Source organism: Macrosteles quadrilineatus, unplaced genomic scaffold (genome assembly GCF_028750875.1).
Source record: "Macrosteles quadrilineatus isolate MER2022 unplaced genomic scaffold, UCM_ALF_1.0 Scaffold_16__1_contigs__length_3527350, whole genome shotgun sequence".
Classification (NCBI taxonomy): domain Eukaryota; kingdom Metazoa; phylum Arthropoda; class Insecta; order Hemiptera; family Cicadellidae; genus Macrosteles; species Macrosteles quadrilineatus.
In genome coordinates, this window is record NW_026542609.1 from 1,743,900 (window position 1) to 1,769,404 (window position 25,505).

The following is a 25,505-nucleotide window of genomic DNA, read 5'->3' on the forward strand; positions in this document are numbered from 1 at the left end:
CTAATCCAATTCTTCCACTTCCACCATGGTTGGACCATTGTGTATTATAGCTCAGTGGGTTGGGTTGGACCATAGATTAAACATACTCCCTAAGTAGGGAGTATGTTTAATCTATGGTTGGACCTTGGACCTTTGACTATTAATACATACATCCAATAGTCAATGGTTGGTTGGACTCAACGACTCAACTGGAAATGGTATATAGTCATCATAGTCAGTCATTGAGATGAATCATGAATAGAATATTTTGGTCTTTGAGGGAGTGAAACTGAAACCGAACCACAGGAGTAGATTGGACAAAGTTATTGGACGAATTTTGAAATATAGTTTGGTTGTTCGCTATTTGTACGATCAATAATATAATTAATATTCAATATTGTCATATATATTGTTTATCAAACACATCATAGTCACGACGCGACGTAGTTGTAGGGTTGTAGCACAGAATTATATTATAGATATTCTGTGGTTGCAGCATAGATTAAACATACTCCCTTAGTATGTTTAATCTTAAACATACTCCCCTTACTCCCTAAGGGAGTATGTTTAATCTATGGTTGTAGTTAGTTGTTGGTAGTAGAGCGACTCAGAGCGGAGCGAGTAGTAGTAGTGTCAGTCTGTCCTGTCTGTCAGTCAGTGTCAGTGTCCAGACCAGTGTAGTCACTACTCACTAGTCACTAGTCAGTCAGTAGTCACTAGTCAGTGTCAGTGTTGTGATAGTGGTTCTGTCACCAGACTGCACGTTGCACGCACGCACATATTTCCACCAGGAACCGGAAAGACCAGTAGGCCTAGTGTTTGAGTGAGAGAGAACTTTTAGTTCCATCGGTGTCATCAAGCAAGTAACTTTCCAGTGTTGTTGTTTGTGTTTGTTTAAGACTTATCTCTAAGACAGGATTGGTCTACAGTCTACTGCCTGTAGTTATGCCTCTTGAGAAACTAACATCCTCTCCAACAGGTTAATACAACATTTTATTAGCATGTATATAACTAAATTTCAATGTTCAACAAGGCCAATATATAATATATTGTTTTATTCAGGGAAACTATCATCAGGCTGTGTTTAAACTGGTACAAAAAGTAAATATTTACTTACCTTAATAATAAATTAATTAAAAAAAAGCTAAACAGATAATGTAAAGAATATTGGAAAAATATATAAAAAATACTAGAAAAAATAATCTTTTGAATTTTGGATGGACCTAACTTATATTAACTTACAGTGTTGTTCTTGATGTAATTATTTTAAGTAATTCCGAGTTAATTGGGCAGTCTTAAGTTAATTAACTTATTTAACAAATAATTTTGATCTGTTTTTCTATAAAATAAAATTCCCACATAAGATGTTGAGGTTTTATAATTTGTTTCAAAAGTTTAAGGTTTCTTATATTGAAAATATGTCCTGTGAGTTATTAATACTATAGTTCGGCCTCTTAGAAAGCAACCAACTCCAGCATTGGTTTAGCATTAGCGCGCAGGTCGTTTTCTAAGCGGCCGAACTAAACTTATATCTTACTAATCTATATCTAGGGGCCTATACTATTATATAAAAATATAGTGGTGTCTGTCTGTATGTGTGTTACTAATAAACACATAAACTACTGAACTGACTGGGCTTAAATTTTACACAAATATAGCGACCATACCAAGGACCATTATAGGACTATTCACTCTTTGATACTGACCGTGGGCTTTGCCCCTTTGGCTTTAAAAGTTCTGAGTTGAGTATTTTAAAAGTAAATATTGATTGGTCTCCATGGCTGCCATTAAACACACACAATGTTTACAATTTGCTATGCCACCCAAATGTAAATAAGCTGAACTGTCAAACCACATTAATTCACAACTAGTGGAACCCCGTCGAAATCGACGGTTAATGTTAAGGTTTTATGTAAATTCAGCCAACTGCGATAGATAGAGTGAAGTCATTAAATTCTTAGTTAAATGAAGGGGGGGTAAGCGATAATAAGTATGACGGTTGTGTTCCCTAAAAAACGTGATTGATGAATTTGATTAACACAATATTGCCTACCTTTTTATCGGCTTTAGGTTGCCCAAAAGGTTTTTCAGGAGTCTTATAATAGTTTGTTCATGAGTTTGTTTCATGTCAAAGCCACTTTCACTATATGGGAGAATGAGTTCATATAATTAGTCTATCATGTTACGGAAAGAGTCAATATTTATAACTAACAACTAATTCCATCAGCTTTAGGAAAATCATTCAGATTGTATCCGGATTTATAAGTAAATCTTCATATTTGGCCATAAAAATACAGAATTTTATCAGCATATTAAATTAGTTTTTTTTTGTATTTGATAAAAATATCTGATTCTTCAGAAAGCAGTAACATTCTTACTTCGATCTAAGCAATTTTAATTGCTTCTCTTGCCACATCGACTCATGTATTTAATCATCCTGTTCTTACTTGATAATTCATTAACTTATGGGGTAGTTTTGCCTTGGCCATCAATCACATAAAGCTCTGCATGTATTTCGTGGATGGAATGAACCATAATTGTAGGAAATTTGATCACAAATCTTGAACTTTTGCGGAACCAAATCCGTAACCTAGTCCAGCCTTGGTAACAAATTATGCAAATGCGATTAGATGTGATGACACTGTTGTGTTTCCGAATGTTTTGTATACAGTTAGGTTTAGATGTGTTGTTCGACCTAGCTACATTTGTACATCAAAGTAAAAACCCTGTACACATTTTTTTTAATACCTGAATTGACATTAGTTCAACTACTTCACCAAAACCATAAATGAAACATACTCTGTAGTTATTCTATTCCAAAACTTGAACACAGCTCTCATCCTCAACGTACTCATCTATGACACAATTTTCAACCCGATTATCGAAAACTTGTATACCAATAAATGAAATTCTGGTGCTCTTTCTTGAATTAAAAAATAAATGGTGATTGAAAGTAGGCAAAAAAAGGCAAGTGCCAACTTTACAATATATAAGCTAACCCGATAAGGAATAATCATATATTCCTTCAAAATTGATATGTCACACTTATTTCATAATTTAAAATTTTCTAAGAGCAATAGCCTAAAGCATAGATTTTTGAACAAAACATTTAAAACGTATGATAAATTCATCATTTTGTTGAAACTATAAAAAAACTTGCCATGCAGTGGAGAATCAATATAAAATCATAAATAATAATGTAAACATTTAATTTTGACAGTTTCAGTAGACCTTTAAATACAATTTTAATATTAACAGCTGGTTCATTAAAAGTAGTGTAAAATTATGCATATGGTTGTAATGTAAACAAAATTGCAGAGGGAACTTTAAAGGCCTCTGGGACAGAGACCCAAGGAAATTTACCTCGTTTCTCTTTTGAGGGCTCAACTACAGACCAATACCTTTCTTTAGACACCCCTACCAAGTTTTTACGCCCAGCCGTTCTCTCAAATTAGCTGTGACAAAAACCCCGTTTTCCTCCATAAGAATAACATGGGATTTTTAAATAAAAATTGCATATTACTAATTATTACCCATAGATTAGTTATGATGTTTTCTAATCCAGAGGTAGCTACTGGTATAACTTTTGACACTTCCTGTAGATTTCACATTCTATTCTAATAATGAATAACTTTTTACAAGCGTTCCATGGTCATTACATGTATATTTTCAAGTTCCTCTTAACTTAACCGACCCTTGACATAAAAATTGTTTGAATGACGTTAAATTTCCTAATTCTAAGCTAGGGGTATATACAAATATTTCAATTGAAAAAGAACAATAAAAAAACTAAGTTTTATATGTTCTTGCCTTTGGTACGTGAATAGTAGGAGTTATAAATAGTAGGGCTTAGTATGTTTTTGTTTTAGTAGAAAGAGTGTTAATGTTTTTTTTTGTTCACATAGTATAAAATGAGATATTTTATAATCAATGCTTATTAGTGTGAGCAATGCTTTTTAGAAACAAGATTACATGTTTAATTTAATTCAATCCGTAATATTAACCAGATGTTGCAAATTATTGTTTGTCTATGTTTGATTTTATCATTTTAAAAGTAAGTTTTTTTTGTTGTTTTTTTTTATCAGAATTTATTTTACTCAAAATAAAAACTCAAAATAAAAAAACTCAAAACTTAAAAGTAAGTAAAAGCTTTGAGTTCTTTTTATTTGTTTACGTTTTGTGACCAACAATTTTGTTGTCTACTTAAGACAGAGAGAACGACTTTTACTCTAAGCTATTTAATTCATGGAGTAAACAGTTTGGCGTCTATGAATATATATCATTATAATTTCACAGCTTTCAGAATAATGTTATTTAAGTTAATTCAATTTCACAACTTTCTGAATAATAAATTGAACTTTATAATATTAGTCGGCAGTTATATACCGTTTATGTTCAGTATTAAAATTCACCTTTAAATTAAAAATATATATATATGTATATATTTAGAACAAAGCAGCTTTTTACATTATTCAATTTAATGTTGGCATTGAATATTAAATATTCAAAGATGTTAGTAATACTAAAATGCTATGCGAAGGGGGGGAAAACAGGTCCACGACGTAGAGAGTGGTAAAGGAAGCGGAAAGATGAGCAGTGCGGAGTGTGGAAATCCTTTGTGACTGTTAAATTAATATATCTGTAATACTTAAATGCTATGGAAAGAGAGGGAAACAGGTCTACGATTTAGGAAGTAGTGAAGGAAGTAGTCAAGGCCAGCATTCCGGAGCGTGGGAACCCTTTGTGACAGTTAGATTAATTTATCTACAATAATAAAATGCTAAAGGAAGGGAGGGAAACAGGTCCACGATGTAGGAAGTAGTGAAGGAAGTAGTCAAGGCGAGCAGTCCGGAGTTTGGGGACCCTTTGTGACAGTTAGATTAGTGTATCTGCAATTCTAAAATGCTATGGGGAAGGGAGGGAAACAGGTCCAGAACGTAGGAAGTGGTGAAGGAAGTAGTCAAGGCGAGGAGGCCGGAGTGTGGGAATCCTTTGTGACAGTTAGATAAATGTAACTGCAATTCTAAAATGCTATGGAAAAAGAGGGAAACAGGTCTACGATGTAGGAAGTAGTGATGGAAGTAGTTGAGGCGAGCATTCCGGAGTGTAGAAACCCTTTGTTACAGTTAGATTAATGTACGGTAACTGCAATTCTAAAATGCTATGGGAAGGGAGGGAAACAGGTCCTCCAGGACGTAGGAAGTGGTGAAGGAAGTAGTCAAGGCGAGGAGTCCAGAGTGTGGGAATCCTTTGTGACAGTTAGATTAATGTATCTGCAATAATAAAATGCTATGAGAGGGAGGAAAACAGGTCCACGACGTAGGAAGTGGTAAAGGAAGTAGTCAAGGCGAACAGTCCAGAGTGTGGGAACCCTTTGTAACAGTTAGATTAATATAACTGCAATTCTAAAATGCGATGGGAAGGGAGGGAAACAGGTCCCCGAAGTAGGAAGTGGTGAAGGAAGTAGTCAAGGCGAGCAGTCCGGAGTGTGGGAACCCTTTGTGACAGTTAGATTAATGTATCTGCAATAATAAAATGGTAAAGGAAGGGAGGGAAACAGGTCCAAGACGTAGGAAGTGGTGAAGGAAGCAGTCAAGGCGAGAAGTGCGGAGTGTGGGAACCCTTTGGTGACAGTGAGATTTATGTATCTGCAATGAAACAGTTGCATTACTAAAATGCTATGGAAAGGGTGGGAAACAGGTCCACGACATGGGAAGTGGTGAAGGAAGTAGTCAAGGCGAGCAGTGCGGAGTGTGGGAGCCGTTGGTGGCAGTTAGATTAATGCATTTGCAATACCAAAAGGCTATGGGAAGGGAGGAAAACAGGTCCACGTCGTAGGAAGTAGGGAAGGATTTGGTAAAGGCGAGAAGTTCTGAATGTGGGAAGAGTTTGTGGTAGTTTAATGTACATTCAATACTAAAATGCTGAGGGAAGGGAGGGAACCAGGTCCACGACGTAGGTAGTGGTGATGGAAGTGGCAAAGGCAAGCAATGCGGAGTGTGGGAACTGGTTATGGCATTTAGATTCATTAGTTAGATAAACATATATTGGATTTTTTATCATTTTTAGATGATATAATTACGATATCGTTGTTTTAAATCATCATTGTAAGCCATACGATATTTTTTAGGAGATTCCTTACACCGTGCTTTGGCAATTAGGTTAAGTTAGATTAGTTCAGTTTGGCTTAGTTTTGTTTATGATAGGCCTCATAACAAATATGGAAATAGGCTTCATTTAATCAAAAGACGTTTTGTACAGGAACGATGGATTTACCTCCTATCGATAACTGTTGGAAATCCATTACGTATATTACAAATGACTTTGGCTAATTAAAGGACGAGAAGTTAGGATTGTTGTTGACTAAGATTTGGTTGATTTTCCCATACAAATAACATTGTGTTCACCAGTGACACCGGTAAGTAGGCTAGGTGTGGGTGGACTCTTTCATTACTGCGCTCATGTTCACTCATCCCGTTACGCGCAGAATAGCGTAGGCTACTACTAGTATATAAGTACTGTAGGCCTCGTGTGTGTTTTATTAGAAAAAGTTTCTTAAAAACTAGAGGGCCCATGCTGCTCCCCAGCGTTGAAGTAAATATCATATCCGAGAAATAATCAAATGTATGATTTTTGATTGAGTAATACAGTACCTTGAACTGAACTGATTCAAACGATCTATAATAATTCAAATTTAAGCCTATGTTTTACTGATTATTTTTAGTCTAAAACATATAAAAACATAAACAACACTGGCACTGGAGCTATTGATTTTTAATCGTAGAAAAACCTTATAAAAATAATTTTTATGTTGGTTGTTCACATTGGGTTTGCTTGAAACTCGTCCGATTTGAATAACTAATAGCTTAAATGAAAGCCGGAATTTTACTGAAGGTTCTTAGACCAAAATATATAGGATTAGCCTATATATAATTATAAGTCGTGAAATACATCTTCAATTGAAGTACCGTAAGAATTCAAAAATAAATCAAACTTATGATGTTGGTCGAGTAATACAGTGGATATATATATGCCGATGCTTGATGTGAAATCTTTGGGTGCATACCTTCAATTTGAGACCTCAATAATGAAAATTGGTCAAATAGAAGAGTCAAACGAACTCGAAAATTTTTTTAAATATGTAAGATAGTAATTCTGAAAAACTACTGTTACATTCACTTGATTTAAGGCGTTTTTGTTTATTTATTCATAACTTATTTAAAGGGTGCTGCTCCTGTGGACCAGGCTACAAGACACCTCAAGATGCCATCAAGAAAGGGCCGAGAGAAGAGATCTTGTACATTCTGTGTGTCCAGCCTGACACGACCAAACAAGACTATTTGGCAGTGGTCGACGTGAACCCTGCGAGTCCCACATACTGCCAGGTGTGTGCTTTTGTGAAAATGTCAATTTTAACCCTTCCCAAGGGTTACATGTGACCAAAGACAGCAAAAATTTGTAAAATAAAAAAAATTCATTTCTAGCACTTTATTCATTACTCTAAATAAATATAACAGCTTCTTTACAGCGTAAATGTATTTTTTACTTCACAAAACTGTGTGGATACCCGTTAACCAGTCCGTGATCATCTAGAATAATACAGTGGGTGTTTCTGCAACCCGTCTTTACAAATTTTATTTATGTATTACAGGTGATCCACCGGACCAAAATGCTGCACACTGGTGACGAAGTTCACCATTTCGGTTGGAACAGCTGCAGTAGTTGCTTCGGGGACATCAGCAAGAAAAGGGATAAATTAGTGATTCCTTGCTTGGGGAGCGACAGGATTTATATTCTGGATGTTGGGACCAACCCGAAAGCCCCAAGTATACATAAGGTAAATTGAATGACATACTAGTGGTTAGCGATAGTGTGGAACAGAATTATGTAGATAGGGCTTATCTACATAGTAAATCAATCAATAGAACATACCACCTGTGATGGCGGTTCACAGCTACACAATATCTTTCTTATAGTTTTCCCATGGTAGATACAATATTTATATGATTTTGTTTATTTTTCACTATTCTGTTCAGATATGCAAAAAAGGAATTAAAATCGAGATATGCCTACTAGTTCAGTAGTAGACTTACAAGTAATTTTTGTGTGCGTTTTAACTCAATTGGCAATTAATTTTTTTTAAGGCAACAGCTCAAACTCTGGTTTTGTATGGTGTCAAAATGTTGTTAGGTAGCATAATTGATTGGTAGCCCAAACTTTATTTTGAATCAATATTTCTAAGTTTTAAATATTATTTTCACCACACTATGGTGTTTTTAGCGGTTTTACATACGTTAATTGGTGGCTGAAAGTTACGTTTTGCTGACCATGCCAGCTGTCATCATTATTTGGGGACCGAGCAGGTTTTTACATCCCTAGCCCTCCGAGTGTCCATAGTTTAGGCCTTAATGTCCGCCTATTTTTGGCGCATTTGCAAGGTTTTATTAAAACGGATCTGAAAAGCTTAAAACAATGTTAATTCTACTGTTCTATATACCATTTTGTTTGGAAAATCATGGGCTTCAATATCATACATAAAACCTAAGGAATATTTGTTTCAAAAAACATTTTTTAGGTAAAAATAAAAATTATTTTGGAAAAATTGAAAAAAAAAATAAGTTCACGCTCAATGAAATTGTATAAATTATAGGCCTATAAATATTTGAAAATAGCCACTTTGTTCTAAATTTTATGAGGATTACAAATATATAATAATATAAGGAAGTAGATTTGCAAATAAATAAGTTATGGGCAAAAAACAGATTTCAGTACATAGCGTTTAGCTAAGAATGCATAGCCTAACCATAGCTAGGAATCTGGCTGATAATTTACATCAATATCACTACCTACTTCTTCAGGATCATGAACCAGCCCTTCAAAATCACTTAAATCTTCTTATAATGCACCACGTATATCACTACTTTTGATTTTTAACACTAAAACAATGATAAACATAATAAAACACATCAGTCATCGGTCCGAGGTTAACTAACCTGTTTACAAATACGCACGTCAGCTGTCTGCTACAATTACGATCGGCTCGGAGAACATAAAGCGCTTAAGAGACAGACCTCTGGAGAAAGCTTAGAATATAATGAAAAGAACGATACCAAACTCGATCCAGTTCAATCCGATTTTGTCAGTCATAGAGCCTTCGCCGTAAACAGTGTTCGTGAGTCGCTGCAGCGACGCATGACACTACACAAAGTGTGTTACGCGTCGCTGCAGCGACGCATGACACTCGGAGGGCTAGGGGCGCAAAATCAGCTGCCCGCTTACCTACTTGAAACATGAATGCATATTAAATACACATTCAAAATTCATAGCATTGCAATAGAATTGTTTTATTGTTACCATTGCCTAGCAACTATTTATTTTTATTTTTGCTGATCCTGAAATTATTTCTTCACATAACCTTAAAGTTATTCTTGTGTGCATTATTATTGTGGTGAATAGTGGCAATAGGGTATAGTGTGGTGAAAAATAGCGTTCGTACCACAGACCGAAATGGTTTTGCAGCTCTCAACCGATTTAAGTTCTCGACTTAAAAACTGTCTCGAGCCGGCAAAACCTCATTTTCGGTCCTAGGTACGAAATATACTATTTCACTTGTTTTTAATACAAAGTTTACTTCATTATCTTTTTGAAAGCAGATCACACTTCTATATCAGGGCTTCATAAAAGTTCCATAAAATAGATATTACCTGATCTTGTACATTAATCACATTTCATGTTGTGTAAGACTTGCGATATCTTAGATATTAAATCTCAATTCAGTTCCTATTGCTCCAACACTAATAAATTGTTTTTATATTGACTACGTATTTAGAGTCGGGACCACGTAAGTTTGCAGTTGGTGACAGCCAATCACAAGACAAGGCTAGTGCAACGTTGCCACATCGTACTAATAAAATATAATAAGCAATATTTTCAAATCAGCTGGTATTATTAGATTTGGCATCACCACACGGTTCTCATTGGTTCATTCAAACCCATATGGTAAATAGGCTCCTCCCTCAACTGCAAACTTATGTGGTCCCGACTCTAACTACCGTTACTCCAGTAATAATTTTGAATTCTTTGAGCTAAAACGTCATAACCCTACAGCATTAGTTCATCACCCTAAAAAGATTAAATTTATGATGAAAATACTTTTTTTTACTAGAGTAATTAATTACTTTCAAACGTTATGTGTTGTGTTTGGAGTTTTGTACCACAAAAATATGGAAATTGTTCATTATTTCCAGTTTTCACATAATGTAAATAGTTCTATATATTCCCTGTATATTGGGTTGTATGAACGTTCACATGACAAATAATTCATAACTTGGTAAAAAATAGCTACTTTAGGATTAGACCAGTTCTTTTGGTTTAAAAAGTATACTTAACTTCCAATTAAAAGGTTTATTATAATAAAATGAATAATTAAATGAACATTAAATTCTGAGAACATAGGCAATTTGAAGCTTCATAGTTCTATAAGTCACGACAATGGAAAGTAGGTAACATGCAAGTTCAACAAATTTGATAATGATAAATGATAACCTTTCAATGATTTCATCCGCCTTATTGAGTCATGATCTCATATCACTGGTCGTAATTCATTATTAAGTAAAAATCAACTAGTTTTATCTTCCTCCGGCCAAATTTCAAGTGTATGAACATTAAACGAATAGAAGCTATTGTAATTTTTTATATAATATATTTTGCAGTATTGTAAGGATTTTATTTTAAAAAGATAATTGAAGTTATTCCTCAAAGTTTACATTTAACTTTCAATTCATTACAAATGTGTAAACTTACATTTTTATTAATTGATTGATCTATTTTAGGCCTAATTGTATATTTGCAAATTGAGTTCATTGAAGAGTTGCTTTACCCCTAATGGTTACAGAGAATTTTTTTTTAAACTGTATATTGACAAGTTTTATTTTCAATTTATTTTTTTGTTTGCTTGTATCTACGCTAGTGGCATTTTTAATAAAAAAAAAGTTTATTTTAATCCATATAAATTCTTTAAAAAATTTCAATAAAAAAACCTTATTACCTTAGCTCTATTTCTGCAAAATTTTAGTTCAATTGGTCCAGTAGTTTTCACAAGAACCATATATGACATACTCATAAACATCCTAATGTTAACATTGTAGTGAGATAATTTTTAAGAATTGATTAGAAGTTACAAATATTGCAGGTTGCACTTAGGAAGGATCTCTCTATTAAAACCCCTTAAAATTTTCCCCTTATTAACCCCTTAAAATTTTCTAGCTATTCTCATCCATACAACACGAGACACAAAAACAACCTAGTCACACCTCAAATCAGACTTTCAAAAACTTTAAATAGCCATTTTTACAATCAACATATTTTCTTCAACAAGCTACCCACTTGTTTTCGTGAACTACCTTTAAACCAATTTAAAAGAAAAATTACTGAGTTTTTTAAATCAAGAGCATTCTACACGCAGGAAGAATTTTTAAATAGTGACATGTCATGTTTAGTTTAGATTCTAAATAGGATATTGTATATATTTAAATTTATAATTGATGTATGATCTATTTTTAAGTACTATTGTAACAATGCCTATTACAAAATGTTATGTTTAATGGCTGCAATAAATCTTATTGAATCTTATTGAATCTTATTGAAAACCAATGCTGGCAACGAAATTTATCTTTCTCGACCCCCAGGGTATCATAGTGATTACTGATTATACTAGTGATTATAGTGTATTTGTTGTATAAATCATTTATAGGATATATTTCTCATATTGGTCAGTTATTCCAACTAAACATATCTTATTGAATGGGAATGGTACAAACCCTGGTCTGTACCATTGTTTTGAAGGCTAAGGATTTTGATAAGGATTATGATAAGGATCTTAGGGTTGGGTTTGCTAACCTCGTTTCCATTTCTTCAATTCTAAAAGGGTACTAATGTTTTTTATAATGTTTTCGATTGTTTATACATATATTATACATTATATTTATTTATATATGTGTCCGTTAGCGTGATAACTTGAGCAAAAATTATCCGATTTTGTTGAAATTTGGTACAAGCATGTAAACCTACATTTATTCTAACGAGTTTGCAAACCAGCAAGATCGAGCCACAGGAACGGGGGTTTATGGGGAGTTTTATGGGGTAAAAAATGAGTTTTTTCCCTTTTTTACCCTAAAAACATAAAATTTTGCAATTTCTTTCCAAACCATTTTGCAGAGCTTAAAAAAAGAAATAATTTAGTATATTGAAGCTCTGTTGTATGCCTAAAGGTTACAGAGTAAATAAAAAAAGTGTAAGTTTAAAATTTCTATGTTATTCTTATGAATAAAATTAAAACTGTTGTAGTTTACTTATGGATATATTTTAATGACATTTGGCAAATTTATTTATTTCATCCTATCCTATTAAAGTTTGGTCAAAAAACACTTTTTACCTTCCCCATAGCAGCAAAACTAAGCACTTGTTAAATCTAATGTTTTTTAAACTGGGAATAAATATGTCTTATTTAGGCCCGGTTTCCCCAAAATGTTGTAAACTACGTTTATAATAAACTAGTTTATTTTTAAACTCCGTTTAAAATGTGTGTTCGGTTTCTCCAACATTTTACTGGCTTCGTTTAAGATAAACGGCAATTCGAGCGGTTGGCAATCCTGAATGTGTATTTGTAAGGAATTTTCGGTGGGCTTTGGGGCTAGTGTTTCCTACAACCACCACAGCGCTACGCTACAACTCAGTAGAGCAGACAGCAATGTGCGAATGCAGCTAGAATAACATCACTGTTTAAGGTTATGTTATCAAGTTATAATAAGTTGTTGTCAAATTCAGATTTATTCCATTTATTGAAATGGTCAATTCTGTCCCTTATTTTAGTAGGCCCTCTTGTTCTAGGTACTAAAGTGTCAATCTTCCTCTTCTACTTCTTCGGAAATGTCTAGTAACTCTTCCGTTTGAGGGGGTAACTGCAATTAATTAATCGTAGCCTAACTTGAAATAAAATCTAATTTACTAAAAAAAGAACTTAATAAACAATAAATTAAAATATAAATAAAACTTAACTTAAAGCTACCCCTAAACCAAGCCTAATTTCGTCCAAATGAATTCGTAGTTGGTTCAATTATTATTGTTTTAACACCTACTTTTTGTTTTGATTTGAGGTTATGTTACTGTTGTAATTTACTAATTTGAACTCAGTTTATTTTATCCTCAGTAGTTAAACCAAGTCAAGAGGTGGTTTAGTTTGAACTTAGATTAATACCTAGTTTAAATTTGGGGAAACACAAATCAAAGTTAAACTAAGTTAAAATCGCCGTTTAACTTAAAACTGAGTTTAAATGAGTTGGGGAAACCGGGCCTTATGGAACTGTTTAAATAAAATGTAATCAGACAAGTTGAAATTTGCTTAGTCTGCAGGTTTGCTGCGGCTGGGGTATTTTCCCTCCATTTGGCAATACCGAGGGCCCGTTAGCACTTTTGTTTAGTGCTGCTATCAGTAGGGTTCTTTTAAAACTACCTCCACAATCACTGGATCGTGGTACATGCTATAATATGCATCTCCTATTTAATGAAATTGAATTCAAACGTCTTTGCGCACTCATTCACACAGCACATTAGCTATTCCCGCATCCAGCTGCGGCCGGCCATCACGCAACCGCAGTGAACATATGTTTAATATGTTTTTTCAAAGTGGATGATAGCCTGAGGCAGGGGTTTTAGAAAGTGCGAGTCCAATACAACGTTTGATTTCTTCCGTGATGGTATGGCAAAAAAGTGGGGACCCATCAATATTTTACTCTGTAAAACACCATTGTACAACTTAAAATAACATAGGGGACCCTTGGTTGATATTGACACAGGAATGGATCTATAATATTCAGTTCGGTGATTATATTTCTTGTATAGTTTCTGCTTAATTTATCCTTCTTCAAACAGGTAATTGAACCCTCCGAGATGCATGCTCTAGGGGTGGCAACCCCTCACACTACACACTGTCTACCCTCTGGAGACATCATGATATCCACCATGGGCACAGTGGAGGGTGAGGGACTAGGGGACTTTGTCTTGGTCGATGGTGCTTCTTGGAAAGTCAAAGGTTTGTACATCAGTTACCGGTATTAAAGACTTAAGAGCCCTGAGCATCCAAGCAAGATGACCAATCTTGATGTCGGCATCTTGCTTGGATTGTGGGAATGTCAATTGGTACCATATGTACGATAGGCCTAGGGCATAAGTGCGATAGGTAGTTTTGTATATTTTTGTTAAATGTTTGTGTATGTTTATGTGTTTTAACGTTCACCATGCTGCCGTAACTGAATCTTCAACTGTCTTCAGTTAATGCCAAAACTGCCGTAACACAAGTTACAGCTGTTGACGATAGTAAGCTTTTATTTACTGTGGTAATATCACAGCACAAGATCTTAAACATGAATTTTAATATTATATTTTATCAGATGATTAAGGTTGATACTGAGAAAAATTGTAGATTTAGTTAAATGGAGGCTATATAATCTTAGTATAATTGCAAGTTTGTGATTAGACAACTGTTGGTGGAATTAGCAACATAAATATTAAATAAAAAACCACGATTGGCACACCCTTTTCAAAACATATCTTAAATGAAGTTATAGTAATTACCATGGCTTGTTCAGGTTTGTGGACCCAAGGCCAGGCTGCCAAGTTTGGATATGACTTCTGGTATCAGCCGTATTGGGATGTGATGATATCCAGTGAGTGGGGCGCACCCAAGTCCTTCAAGCCAGGCTATAAACACGACGATGTTTTGAATCCAGGTATGTTAACAAACTGCAATTTTATACAATACATTTCTAGGATGATCTTGGTGTCTCTTAAATCTCACATTTGTGATTAAACTGTCTAGTTCATAAAATAGCTATTTACCTTACAAGTGTAGTAAGAGCGTTTTTACATCACGCAGGTGAATGTTGTGCAACGAGCGGAAGCGAGTTGCATAATTTACCGAAGTGATGTAAACACACTCTTGCGTAACGTGTAACGTACAAGATTTTACCTGACCCGACAATATACAGGAGGTTACGAACAATATTTTTCATTATCCATTTCACTCATCTTCTAACAGTGACGTTCATTTACAAACAAAAGCTAGGTTAGGATAATTCTTCAAAACATAACAATAAAATTCAAGCGCACAGCTGATTTCTACCGTTGAACGTCGTTAGCTCCATAGAGGTATATTTTTTAAGTTAAGCACTCAATGTTATTTAAATGGGTTTCATTACATCACCGAGTGAGTTTTTTTCAACTTTACATCACTCGTGAAGTAAAGAAGTTGTATACATCACGCTTGGGATAGGGAAGTTTAACATGGCGGGTTAGGTAAAAGAATTAAACTTGTTGATACAAGTGAAAATATTTTTTTAGACAGCTGACTTACAATTAAAAAAGAACTGGTAATTCTAACATGTAAAACTTGAACCAGTTATCCAACCGTCTTAAGTCTGGTTATCCTGGAGCAACAAAATGATCTCTCAATTAAATTAATTAAGTTATAAACCTTAATATAAAGCCTCAAGATGGCAGAGTAAATCAACTCCTTGATTGGCAATTAATTCAACTAACGGAATAGAAGTGGAGTTAGCCAGTTAAATCAACTCCTGCATACCGGTAAGATGGTTCAACTAATACCAGTATCAATTATCAATTCTTTGAGACAGCAATATACTAATACCCGATCATTGGTAAACGAGCCCTGTTTCATAAAAGTATTAGTCTAGTATTTACTAGTCCATGGACTAGTAATAATAGTGTATCTTACAAGTCTACGTTTCAAAAAATTACTAGTGTAAAATACTAGTTACTAGTGTAGGGGACTAGTGTAATACTAGGGGGTTTTACTAGTGTAGATAGCAAGTGTGTTTTATAAAGTTTTACTCTTAAAATTAGACTGGTAAATACTTGCCATTTTCTACCAACCTCTCTACACCTGTATTATTTGTAGTAGCCTTGTATTTTTGAAAATAGTGATATTTCATTACTCACATAATTAATTGTAAATACCCCCGCTGCAGCAAACCTGCAGACTAAGCAAATTTCCATTTGCCTGATTGGATTTACCCTAAAATCTCTCCTTAAAAATATCACATTTATTCCCTATTTAAATAGAATCAGTTTAACACATACTTAGGTTTGCTGCAACAGGGAGGGTAAACTTTTTTAAATGTAAAATGTTAATAGTTAGTAAGAAATAAAAACATTTTCCAAATTTGGGCAAAATATGTTAATAAACAAGCAAACTACAACAGTTTACTTATTCTCCATAAGAATAACATGGTAATTTAAAATTTACAATTTTTTGGAATTTTCTCCGTAACCATTAGGCGCATTATAACGCTTCAATACACTAAATTATTTGTTTTTTTAAGCTATACAAAATAGTTTGGAAAGAAATTGTAAAATTTTATGTTTTTTGGGTCAAAAATGGGAAAAACCCATTTTTACCCCATAAAACCCCCCATAAACCCCCATTCCCATGGTCCGATCATGCTGGTTCGCGAACTCGTTCGAATAAACGTAGGTTTACACGTTTGTACCGAATTTCATCAAAATCGGATCATTTTTGCTCGAGTTATCGCGTCAACGGACACACACATATATATATATATATATGAATAATTTGATTGTATTTATTTTCTTAGTTTTACATATTTAAATTTAATAACATTGTGAAAGACTGTGACCATGACCTTAGTGTTGAAATGCATCAGTCATTAAAAATAATAAAAAAAGGGTACTATGGTGTATTATTTATTAATATTATATTACAGTAGCCCTACACGTGAACAATATCAAATTGAATATATATGTATATAAATACATATATATGAATTTGAACGGATGGTGTTTTTGGCCTCTAGGGACCTCAAAACGAAAAAAAAAAAATCGGTCCCGGGTCCAGGTCTTACCATGAGTACTACGGTAATAGCTTATTCCCTATATGGTGGGAAATTCGCTAACATGAATTATTCAGTTCTTTTTGCAAGTGCAAATAGGCTCAAATTGCAATTTTAGATAAAAAATGGCTTTGTGAGTGCTAAAATGATAATTATTATAAATAAATTACAAGCAATAAAATAATGTGGTGTAGTACAAAATGAGTGAAATTGAATTTTATAATGGATGTACAATTGCCCTATTAGAATAATTATTCTATCAATCAATCAATCAATTTTCTTTATTGAGATTTATACTAATTATAAGTTATAAATTAGTGTAAAAGCAAGCTTAATTGTATAAGTTACGTCAGAATAAAAAAAATAAAAAAACTAAGAAAATCACAGTGAATGAGGCAGCAACAGATTAACTTCCACCTATCTGTTCAGCGCCGCAACTACATCCGGCTAGGCTAACAATGACTGTTCTTGCGGCAACGCCGGGGGCTATGGCTCATATAATAATAGCGGTTTGATATATAAATTGTTATTATCTTACTTGTATGTCTATAGTTATTAATTAAAAGAAAGAAGACAATGCGTTTCTACTGCTATTTATTTTTAGTATCAAAATAAACAAAATTTTAAACCCTTTATGAAGCGTCAGAAAACCCAAGATTGAGGTTATAAATGAGTCTTGAGAGTTCACTTTTTAATACTTAATACTTTTTAATGAAATGGTGACCATACAAAGTAGGTATTTTAAGCCAAGTATGAATGTAAAGTTGGTCACGTCGCTAGTAATTTTGGTCATGTGACAAGCAATATTGGTCATGTGATTAGAATTTTAAACACAGAACTAGTAAAATACATTAGTATTTACTAGCGATAGAAAAACTTTTATGAAACACAAATTAGTAAGACAGGTAAATATGGGACTAGTATTTACTAGACTTGAATTTTTAAGAAACAGGGCCCAGGACTAAGTTTGAATCTTAGTTGATCAGCAACTGGAGTAGATATGTTAGACGAGTATGTTAACTTGACTCAAATTGGCAATACAAATTTTACACCAATGTTAAAACTCTTCAATTAGGTCTGAATTTGATGTGTTTTGACATTACAATTCATGTTTTCTTCCACAAAAAAAACTTGAAGTAGGCTACGTATGACAAAACTTACTGGGAGTAGTTGTACACACTTAAATTTGAACACAGATAAAATTTGTTTGAATCACTGACATCAGAAGAATTGGGTTTTGAACCATCTCAATTTAACATGTGTTCTCAAATCTGATTTGCTCATTTGTATGAATCACTTACATCTGAAGAATTGGATTTTGAACCTCAATTTGACTTGTTCTCAGATCTGACTGGCCGCTCATTTGTATAAATCACGTACATCTAAAGAATTGGAATTTGAACCTTCTCAATTTGACATGTTCTCAGATCTGACTGGCCGCTCATTTGTATAAATCACGTACCGTACATCTAAAGAATTGGATTTTGAACCTTCTCAATTTGACATGTTGTTCTCAAATCTGCCTAGTCGCTCGTTTGTATGAATCACTTACATCTGAGGAATTGGATGATCTTGAACCTCTTAAACATAGGTTGTTCACAGATCTAACTGGTCGCTCATTTCCATGAATCACTTACTTCTGAAGAATTGGATTTTGAACCTTCTCAATTTGACTCGTTGTTCTCAGATCTGACTGGTCGCTCCCTGAACGTTTACTCGTGGAAGGATCGCAAGCTGTTGCAGACCATTGCCCTGGGAGAGGATGGAGTCGCTCCTCTGGAGATTAGGTTTCTGCACAATCCTCTGGCCGCCCAGGGTTTTGTAGGCTGTGCAGTTACATCTGCCATCTTCAGGTGAGATCCATGTGAATGTTTTTGAAAAATTGGGTATTTTCCACATGATACTGATGTTACATTGTTTTGTGGTTAAATTAAAATCTAGTTTACGTCAACAAATCACCACACTTTATTATGTCACTATCCGGTTATGTGGAGATATGTCAGTGTGTATCATGCCCAGGTTTAGGGTAAATTTCGCACTTGGATGTAAACAGCTTCAGCTCCGCCACTTCTAGGGGTCCTTCCCAAAATATTTTTGAAAGTAAAGTGTCTGTGTACTGTGGCTATTTGGAGGTTAAAATTCTGATTGAAATTTGTGTTCTACGTGTTTTTTTTTTAGAAAACTAAAAAAAAACCATATTGAAAAAATGTTTTGGAAATTTACACTCTAAAACTTTGGCACTCTGGTCCTCACTAAGAATAAGAATATCTTTATTTTCATAACAGTACATTCTTTAACAACTAGCAAAGCTAGAACAGAATAGATGACATTGTCAATGCAGTAAAGTTATCATAATTGAGTACACCTAGCAATAAGTATCCAGAAAAAAAAAAATTAATCAAACCTCACAAAAATCATTTTAAGAACAGGAATTATCCCTTTACAAGTTGTTTTTCTAAAACTTATCATTTAAAAATGTGTCAACTGAATAATAATTTTTTTTAATAAAAAAATCCTTTAACTTTTTTCTAAAGCCGTTCTCCTCTATTATTTCCTTCAACTCGCTGGGTAGTGTATTGTAGAGTTTCCTTCCCATATATTGTAGTGTCTTTTCAGATAGTGTCAGACGGTGTCTTGGATACTGAACATTTGTTTGAAATCTAGTTTCATGATGGTGTCCTATGCTGTTTTACTTAATTTAAATTTCCAAATTATTTTTAACAAACATAAGACATCTTAAAATATATAGGCAGGGAACAGGTTATATACCCTGTACAATCAATATGTTGGTTCCAATTTAATTTTTGTCAATGATTACTCCGAGAAATTTTTGTTGTGAAATATTATCTGCCATAGGCCTATTTGATTTTTTTTAAATATGAAATTTGTTTTATCACTGTTTTAGTGCCAGGCCATTAGCTGTAAACCATTCACGGCAATCTTCCAAGGGGTTTTTACTGAAATTTGCGCATCGGACATTGAGATGCCCTTAACAAAAGCAGTGGTATCATTTGCAAAAAGTATTAATTCTGAAAGAATTTTTTGGGGCAAGTCATTGATATAGATGATGAATAAAAAAGGCCCAAGAATTGAGCCTTGAGGAATTCCGCATTCTATGTTTATCCAGTCTGAATAGTACTTTATTCCCTTTTTTACAACGCAAGTTCTTTGTTTACGGTTTGCCAAATATAATTTTAACCATTGACGAATTTTACCTGTTATTCCAATTTTACTAAGTTTGTGAATTAGAACTTCATGATTGACACAGTCAAATGCCTTAGACAAATCACAGAAAAACATCACTTGTCTCATCTTAAGACAATTATTGTGCGAGTCAAAGAAAAAAACTGAGTATCCTTGATGTTTACCATATTTTAATAATAAATTTCACAACACAAAAGAAAGATGAACCTTTCTTAATTAATAGCTTAAATTTTTAGATTTTTCCGAAAAGTCGATGGTACTTGGGCTGCAGAAAGAGTAATACGCATTCCACCAAAGAAAGTCAAAGGATGGGCTCTTCCGGAATTAGAAGGTAAAAAACTATAAACTAAAAGTTTACCCTCTTTCCTTATTTTTTTCTTCCAAGAGGTTTGGTTTGACACGTTGCTTGCTAGTCAGAGGCGGCGCCCTCACTTTTAGATGGGTAGATAAATTAATAAATGTTTATTCATAATGTAACTCCTTGTTGTCCGGGTGGTTCCCCGCCCCTTTAAGTGAAATACTGCCAATCTTGCTATAGTCCATATACTTTAAAATAATCTTAAAGGTAAAAGATTTTTCCAATGTATTGCAGCATCAATAGCAACATTAAGCTAACATTTCCAGCAAAGTTAAAACCATCAATGTATATTGTTTAGCATACATAATAAACTGTAGGCACCAAACTAATGATCTTTTAATTTTACCAGGGATGGTGACAGACATAGTCATCTCACTGGATGATCGGTTCCTCTACCTCAGCAACTGGTTACATGGAGACGTAAGGCAATACGACATTACCAACCCTTCTCAACCAAAAATGACGGGACAAGTTTTCATTGGAGGTAAAATTGTCAAGGGAGGTCCAATAGAAGTTATAGAGGATCAAGAATTGTCTGTAAGTGATGTTATGCTTTTAAAATTGATCACTGTTTTTTTAATTTGCTTACAAAGAGTTTTTATACTTTATACAGTTGAATATTCTTGCCATCAAGACTCATAATGCAACGTACCCTTGTTCCTCTTATTTGTTGTGTTCCGAGGATTACTAATTTCAGGTTACAAGACCCATTGTCAAATTCAACATCAAATTGGTAACCAATAAAATCCGACAGTCGTCTCACTTTGTTCCATCATGTCCACCATGATTTAAGTGTGGCTGGCCTAGCGTTTGTTGAAATGTTTCTCCGTTTTAAATGTTAACCTCATTTGCCGATTGATGAAAATATCTGTCACATTTTATAGACCTTCAATTTATTGTTGGATTTGAGAAAGAATCTTATGACCAAAAACTAGTGGTCCTTCTGAATACAATACATAAGATGAAAGACTGACAAAGGTAGTTGAAACATAGTTTTTTATCAGGCTTCAAATTATCTAGAAATTATTTTTACAGAATTTCCTCTAATACAGCATTAAAGTAAAACAATTTGGGATCTCTTACCGTAAGATGTTGTTTCTATGAGTGAAAGTGTAAGGAAGTTCATTCACAAAAAAGAAAATTATGTAGAAAAACACAATAAACTACTGATCAAGTTATACCTGGGTAGTTTTCATGTCCCATTTTCATATCCTGGAATCCTAGGCCCTAGAGCTAGACTGAGATAATTTTTCATATTACTTCAGGCTATGCAATTATTTCAGGAGGTTGGGTCATTATGACTGAGATAAAATCCATTGGTGATTGGCGAGATTGGTACCCGCAACCTCAGGAACCTACTGGAAGAACTGATGGGAGAAAGTATGTGTTAGTTTGCTGGTACCGTTTATTTCGATCTATCTCACGTCCAGTTGTTTGTATGACAGGAGCAGCCTAAGCCTGTAGTCATCAAGGGCCGCAAGATCCAAGGCTCGGCTCAGATGCTCCAACTGAGTCTGGACGGAAAGAGACTCTACGTCACAACCTCCCTCTTCTCTCCCTGGGACAAACAGATCTACCCCGACATGGTCCAGTAAGTCCTATTTATCCCAGGTATTATTATTCAAAAACTAAACTAGTAGAAATCATTTCTACTTCTTTAAAGCTATTCAAAGCCACCCTGCTACCATAACATAATGCAGGAAGCCAATTTAAATGTTAACTACTAACAGAATGTTTCCATTGTTTCAGAACCGGATCTGTTTTGGTAAAACTCGACATAGATACAGAGAAAGGAGGGATGAAACTGGATGAAGACTTCTTGGTGGACTTTGGAAAAGAGCCTGAAGGTCCGGTGTTGGCGCATGAAACTCGGTAAACTGTTTAATTATAAACTTTGTAACGATTCTCCATTTAAAAGTCTATAGTGAAACCCTGAGACTGGAAACTTAATATTTTTATGCCTGCTGATCATAGTGTATGTTAGATAAGTATAGGGAAATATTTAATTATTTCACGGCAATGCCATTTACAAAAGAAATAAAAGATAGACATATTCATATTATCTTATTTCAGGTATCCGGGTGGTGATTGCACTTCGGACATCTGGTTAGTGGACGAAGCTAAAGAACAAGTAGCCGCTGTTTAACAGTTTCTGCTTGAATATCCCTGAACTGTTTCACTATGTATCGCACAATAACAATATTTAATAGTTTAATAAATATCACCTGTTACTTGTTTTAATTATTTTCTTCCATAAAATTAGTTATTTCCCCGTATGAAATCACTTTAAAATTTGTAGTAGCAATAATTAATCTATATAATTAATACGCTACATGAAACTTTGTCGGTTGAACTCCTCCGCCATTTCTTAACTGATTTTATCCATTGACGTCTCATTGGAAAGAGCGTGTCGCGTAGATTCACAAACTGGCCTTACATTTTTGAAAAAGTCCCTTGGGCTCTGCGCCAGTGGCTTTGAAAGTTCCCATTTTATCCTTATGAAGAACATAATTGTTTACATTTTGATCAGCTGTAGAATTTAATTGCTGTTATTTATTTTTCAATTCAACGAAACGCATTGGGTACATTTACAGATTTTGTTGAAATTAAATATTTACTACTTTAATTACATTCGTACATATTAATATATAAAAAATCGAGAAAGCCTGGACAATTTGATATATTTTACCAATTAAGAAAAATGAATTGACATAGTACTGTATTTCTTGAGAAATCATTGAAAGAACCCATTTATTAACCATGGAAACATAGCAGTCATAGAACGCCACCAAGTAGAAGAAATAGAGATTTAAAAAAATTGCCATCGTTATCAACCTATATAATGAAGAACACCTACAGCTACAATATGAAGATTCCTACAAACAACGAACAAGGATGTTAGCCGAAGTGTTACTATTTTGTAGGAAACACGGACTTAACTTTATGATTGGCAAAGGAAAATACTCTAAGGCTGAATTAAACTGGTACGGCAAGGACATTAAATATATGCTTTCATAAAAGTCAAGTGATTTTAAAATAATATGACTACATCCAAGAAACCTTAATAAAACTTTCACTGAAGAATTCTCATTTATCACATTACCATCTGAACAACATTAGGCCTTTCAATTCTGCATTTTTTCAGGTAAATATAACTTACATTATAACAGTAACTAGCCAAATTAATGCCAATTGAAGCAAATAAAATTGTGACAGAGAGGTTATGCAGAAAATCATGTAGTTCTTAAGTAATGTAAACAAAATGTTATCCCTATAAAAAAATGACTGAAATTTGTAAACGTACTGGTGACAATGGGTAGTACTATGCCTACCACATTATCATTGACGAAGATCAACATGGACAACCTAATGCGGCTATAAGTGGGAAAGATTTGTAGAATACATTAAAAAAACAGATCAGCTTTTGAAAAATGATAAAATATTTACAAGAAATGTTGATTTTATGGAACTGTTAGGTATGTAATCTATGAGTTGAGTCTTTTAAACTCATCGGAATTTATGACTTTTATTAGTTTTTAAATAAGTAATTTGTTTTTAAATACTGTAACTACTTAACTTCTTTCATGTACACTAGTGTAGCTTATTGTAGTATCTCAGTTTCAAGAACTTAATAATTAAAATTACCTTTTTTGTTTCCTTTGTTCTTGAGCTGGAGGTTTGTATGCACTATGTGTACATTTTACCAGCTTCTGTGCTGTCGAGGGGTCTCTAACTTAATGTGGCTCTAACAAAACTGAAACTGCAACAAACTGGCAATACTACAGATATAACCGTCCAATGCACCAAATTCCCACTGGAAAAGAAAAACTAGAAAAACTGTGCTTGAACTGCTAAAATCTATTCAGCTTGTTTCAAAATTAGAGTGCTCGAGGTGGAGGGGATGGAATAATTTCTTCTCAAACCACCTATATTTTGTGAACGGAGTATAGCATTCTACAAATCAAAGTATAGCTAGAGATAACTATACCAAATCAATATAAGCACATTATTTATAGAAAAATTATATACAGGGTGTCCACAAAGTCTGGAAACCACATAGTATGAAAACGAGTGATAGTAAGATACAGATTTACTTACAAATATAACAGGCAACTTCTTAAGATTTTATAGCTATGGTCAAACTTAATACACCTCTGCGTGTGCATTTCCAGCGGCCTGCAGATATTCTAGACGTCTTTTTAGTTTGTCCCAGGTTTTAGTCAGCATATCCTGGGTTACAGATGGCACAACATTTCTGATTCTCTCCCTCAGTGTTTGTAAATGAGGAACTGGGAAAGAATAGACAGTATCCTTGACAAATCCCCACAAAAAGAAACCCATGGGGGTTACACCGGGGGAACGTGGTGGCCATTTCGTCAGGCCATCACGCCCGACCCAGCGTACGGGGAAGTGGCGATTTAAAAAATCCCTCACACATTTGGCTCAATGAGGCAGGGAGCCGTCTTGCTGGAAAATTATCATAGGTTGCTGTTCTTCTAATTGAGGGACTACATACAACTCCAACGTATCCAAGAAAACAAACCTATTCACATTTTCTTCCGCAAAGAAAATTGGTCCAATGATGCCATAATGCATTACACCGCACCAAACATTTAGTTTTGGACAGTCACTTTCTTTTTCAATTACGATACTGGGATTTTTCACTCCCCCAAATTCTACAATTAATTGTGACTGTTAGTTAACCTTCCCAATTTGGGATTGGGTTTCCTGAAGCCACAAAACACTCTTTGATTTCTCTTGTAAATGTACAATTTCTGATTTGTTTTTGTATTGAATCATTACTGTATTGTTGTCAATCAGCTGTGTTTAGATGTTACAAACTTCATTAAATAAAACCTGCTTAAATTCCCTTCAAAACAAGGTATACAAGTTAAGCATGGCTGTAATAGTTTTTGTACAGCAAAGCTATTAAATCAGGCCAAGACTTTGTGGACACCCGGTAATATTTTGTATACCAGTTATTATTGCTGGATCAATAAATATATTCAGGTATAGGCAATAACTTATATTTCGTTAGA

At 34.1% G+C, this 25,505-nt stretch overlaps 1 protein-coding gene across 1 annotated transcript; it reads left to right on the top strand.

Annotated features, from left to right (window-relative positions):
• Positions 1-732: 732 nt before the first annotated feature.
• On the top strand, positions 733-22,668 carry LOC129005117 (methanethiol oxidase-like). The gene is made up of 11 exons (XM_054433928.1): positions 733-958; positions 7,204-7,364; positions 7,631-7,816; positions 13,909-14,068; positions 14,625-14,765; positions 18,592-18,757; positions 20,345-20,439; positions 20,816-21,003; positions 21,912-22,057; positions 22,216-22,338; positions 22,540-22,668. Exons 1-11 carry the CDS (start codon positions 925-927, stop codon positions 22,610-22,612), a joined length of 1,473 nt encoding a protein of 490 aa, XP_054289903.1. The 5' UTR covers positions 733-924; the 3' UTR covers positions 22,613-22,668.
• Positions 22,669-25,505: the final 2,837 nt, after the last annotated feature.

Excerpts from the sequence above, each read along its gene's own strand:
- LOC129005117 (XM_054433928.1), top strand. The coding sequence starts at position 925 with ATGCCTCTTGAGAAACTAACATCCTCTCCAACAG. Across the intron at positions 959-7,203 it reads ACTAACATCCTCTCCAACAG|GGTGCTGCTCCTGTGGACCA; the intron begins GTTAATACAACA and ends ACTTATTTAAAG. Across the intron at positions 22,339-22,539 it reads GTGTTGGCGCATGAAACTCG|GTATCCGGGTGGTGATTGCA; the intron begins GTAAACTGTTTA and ends ATCTTATTTCAG.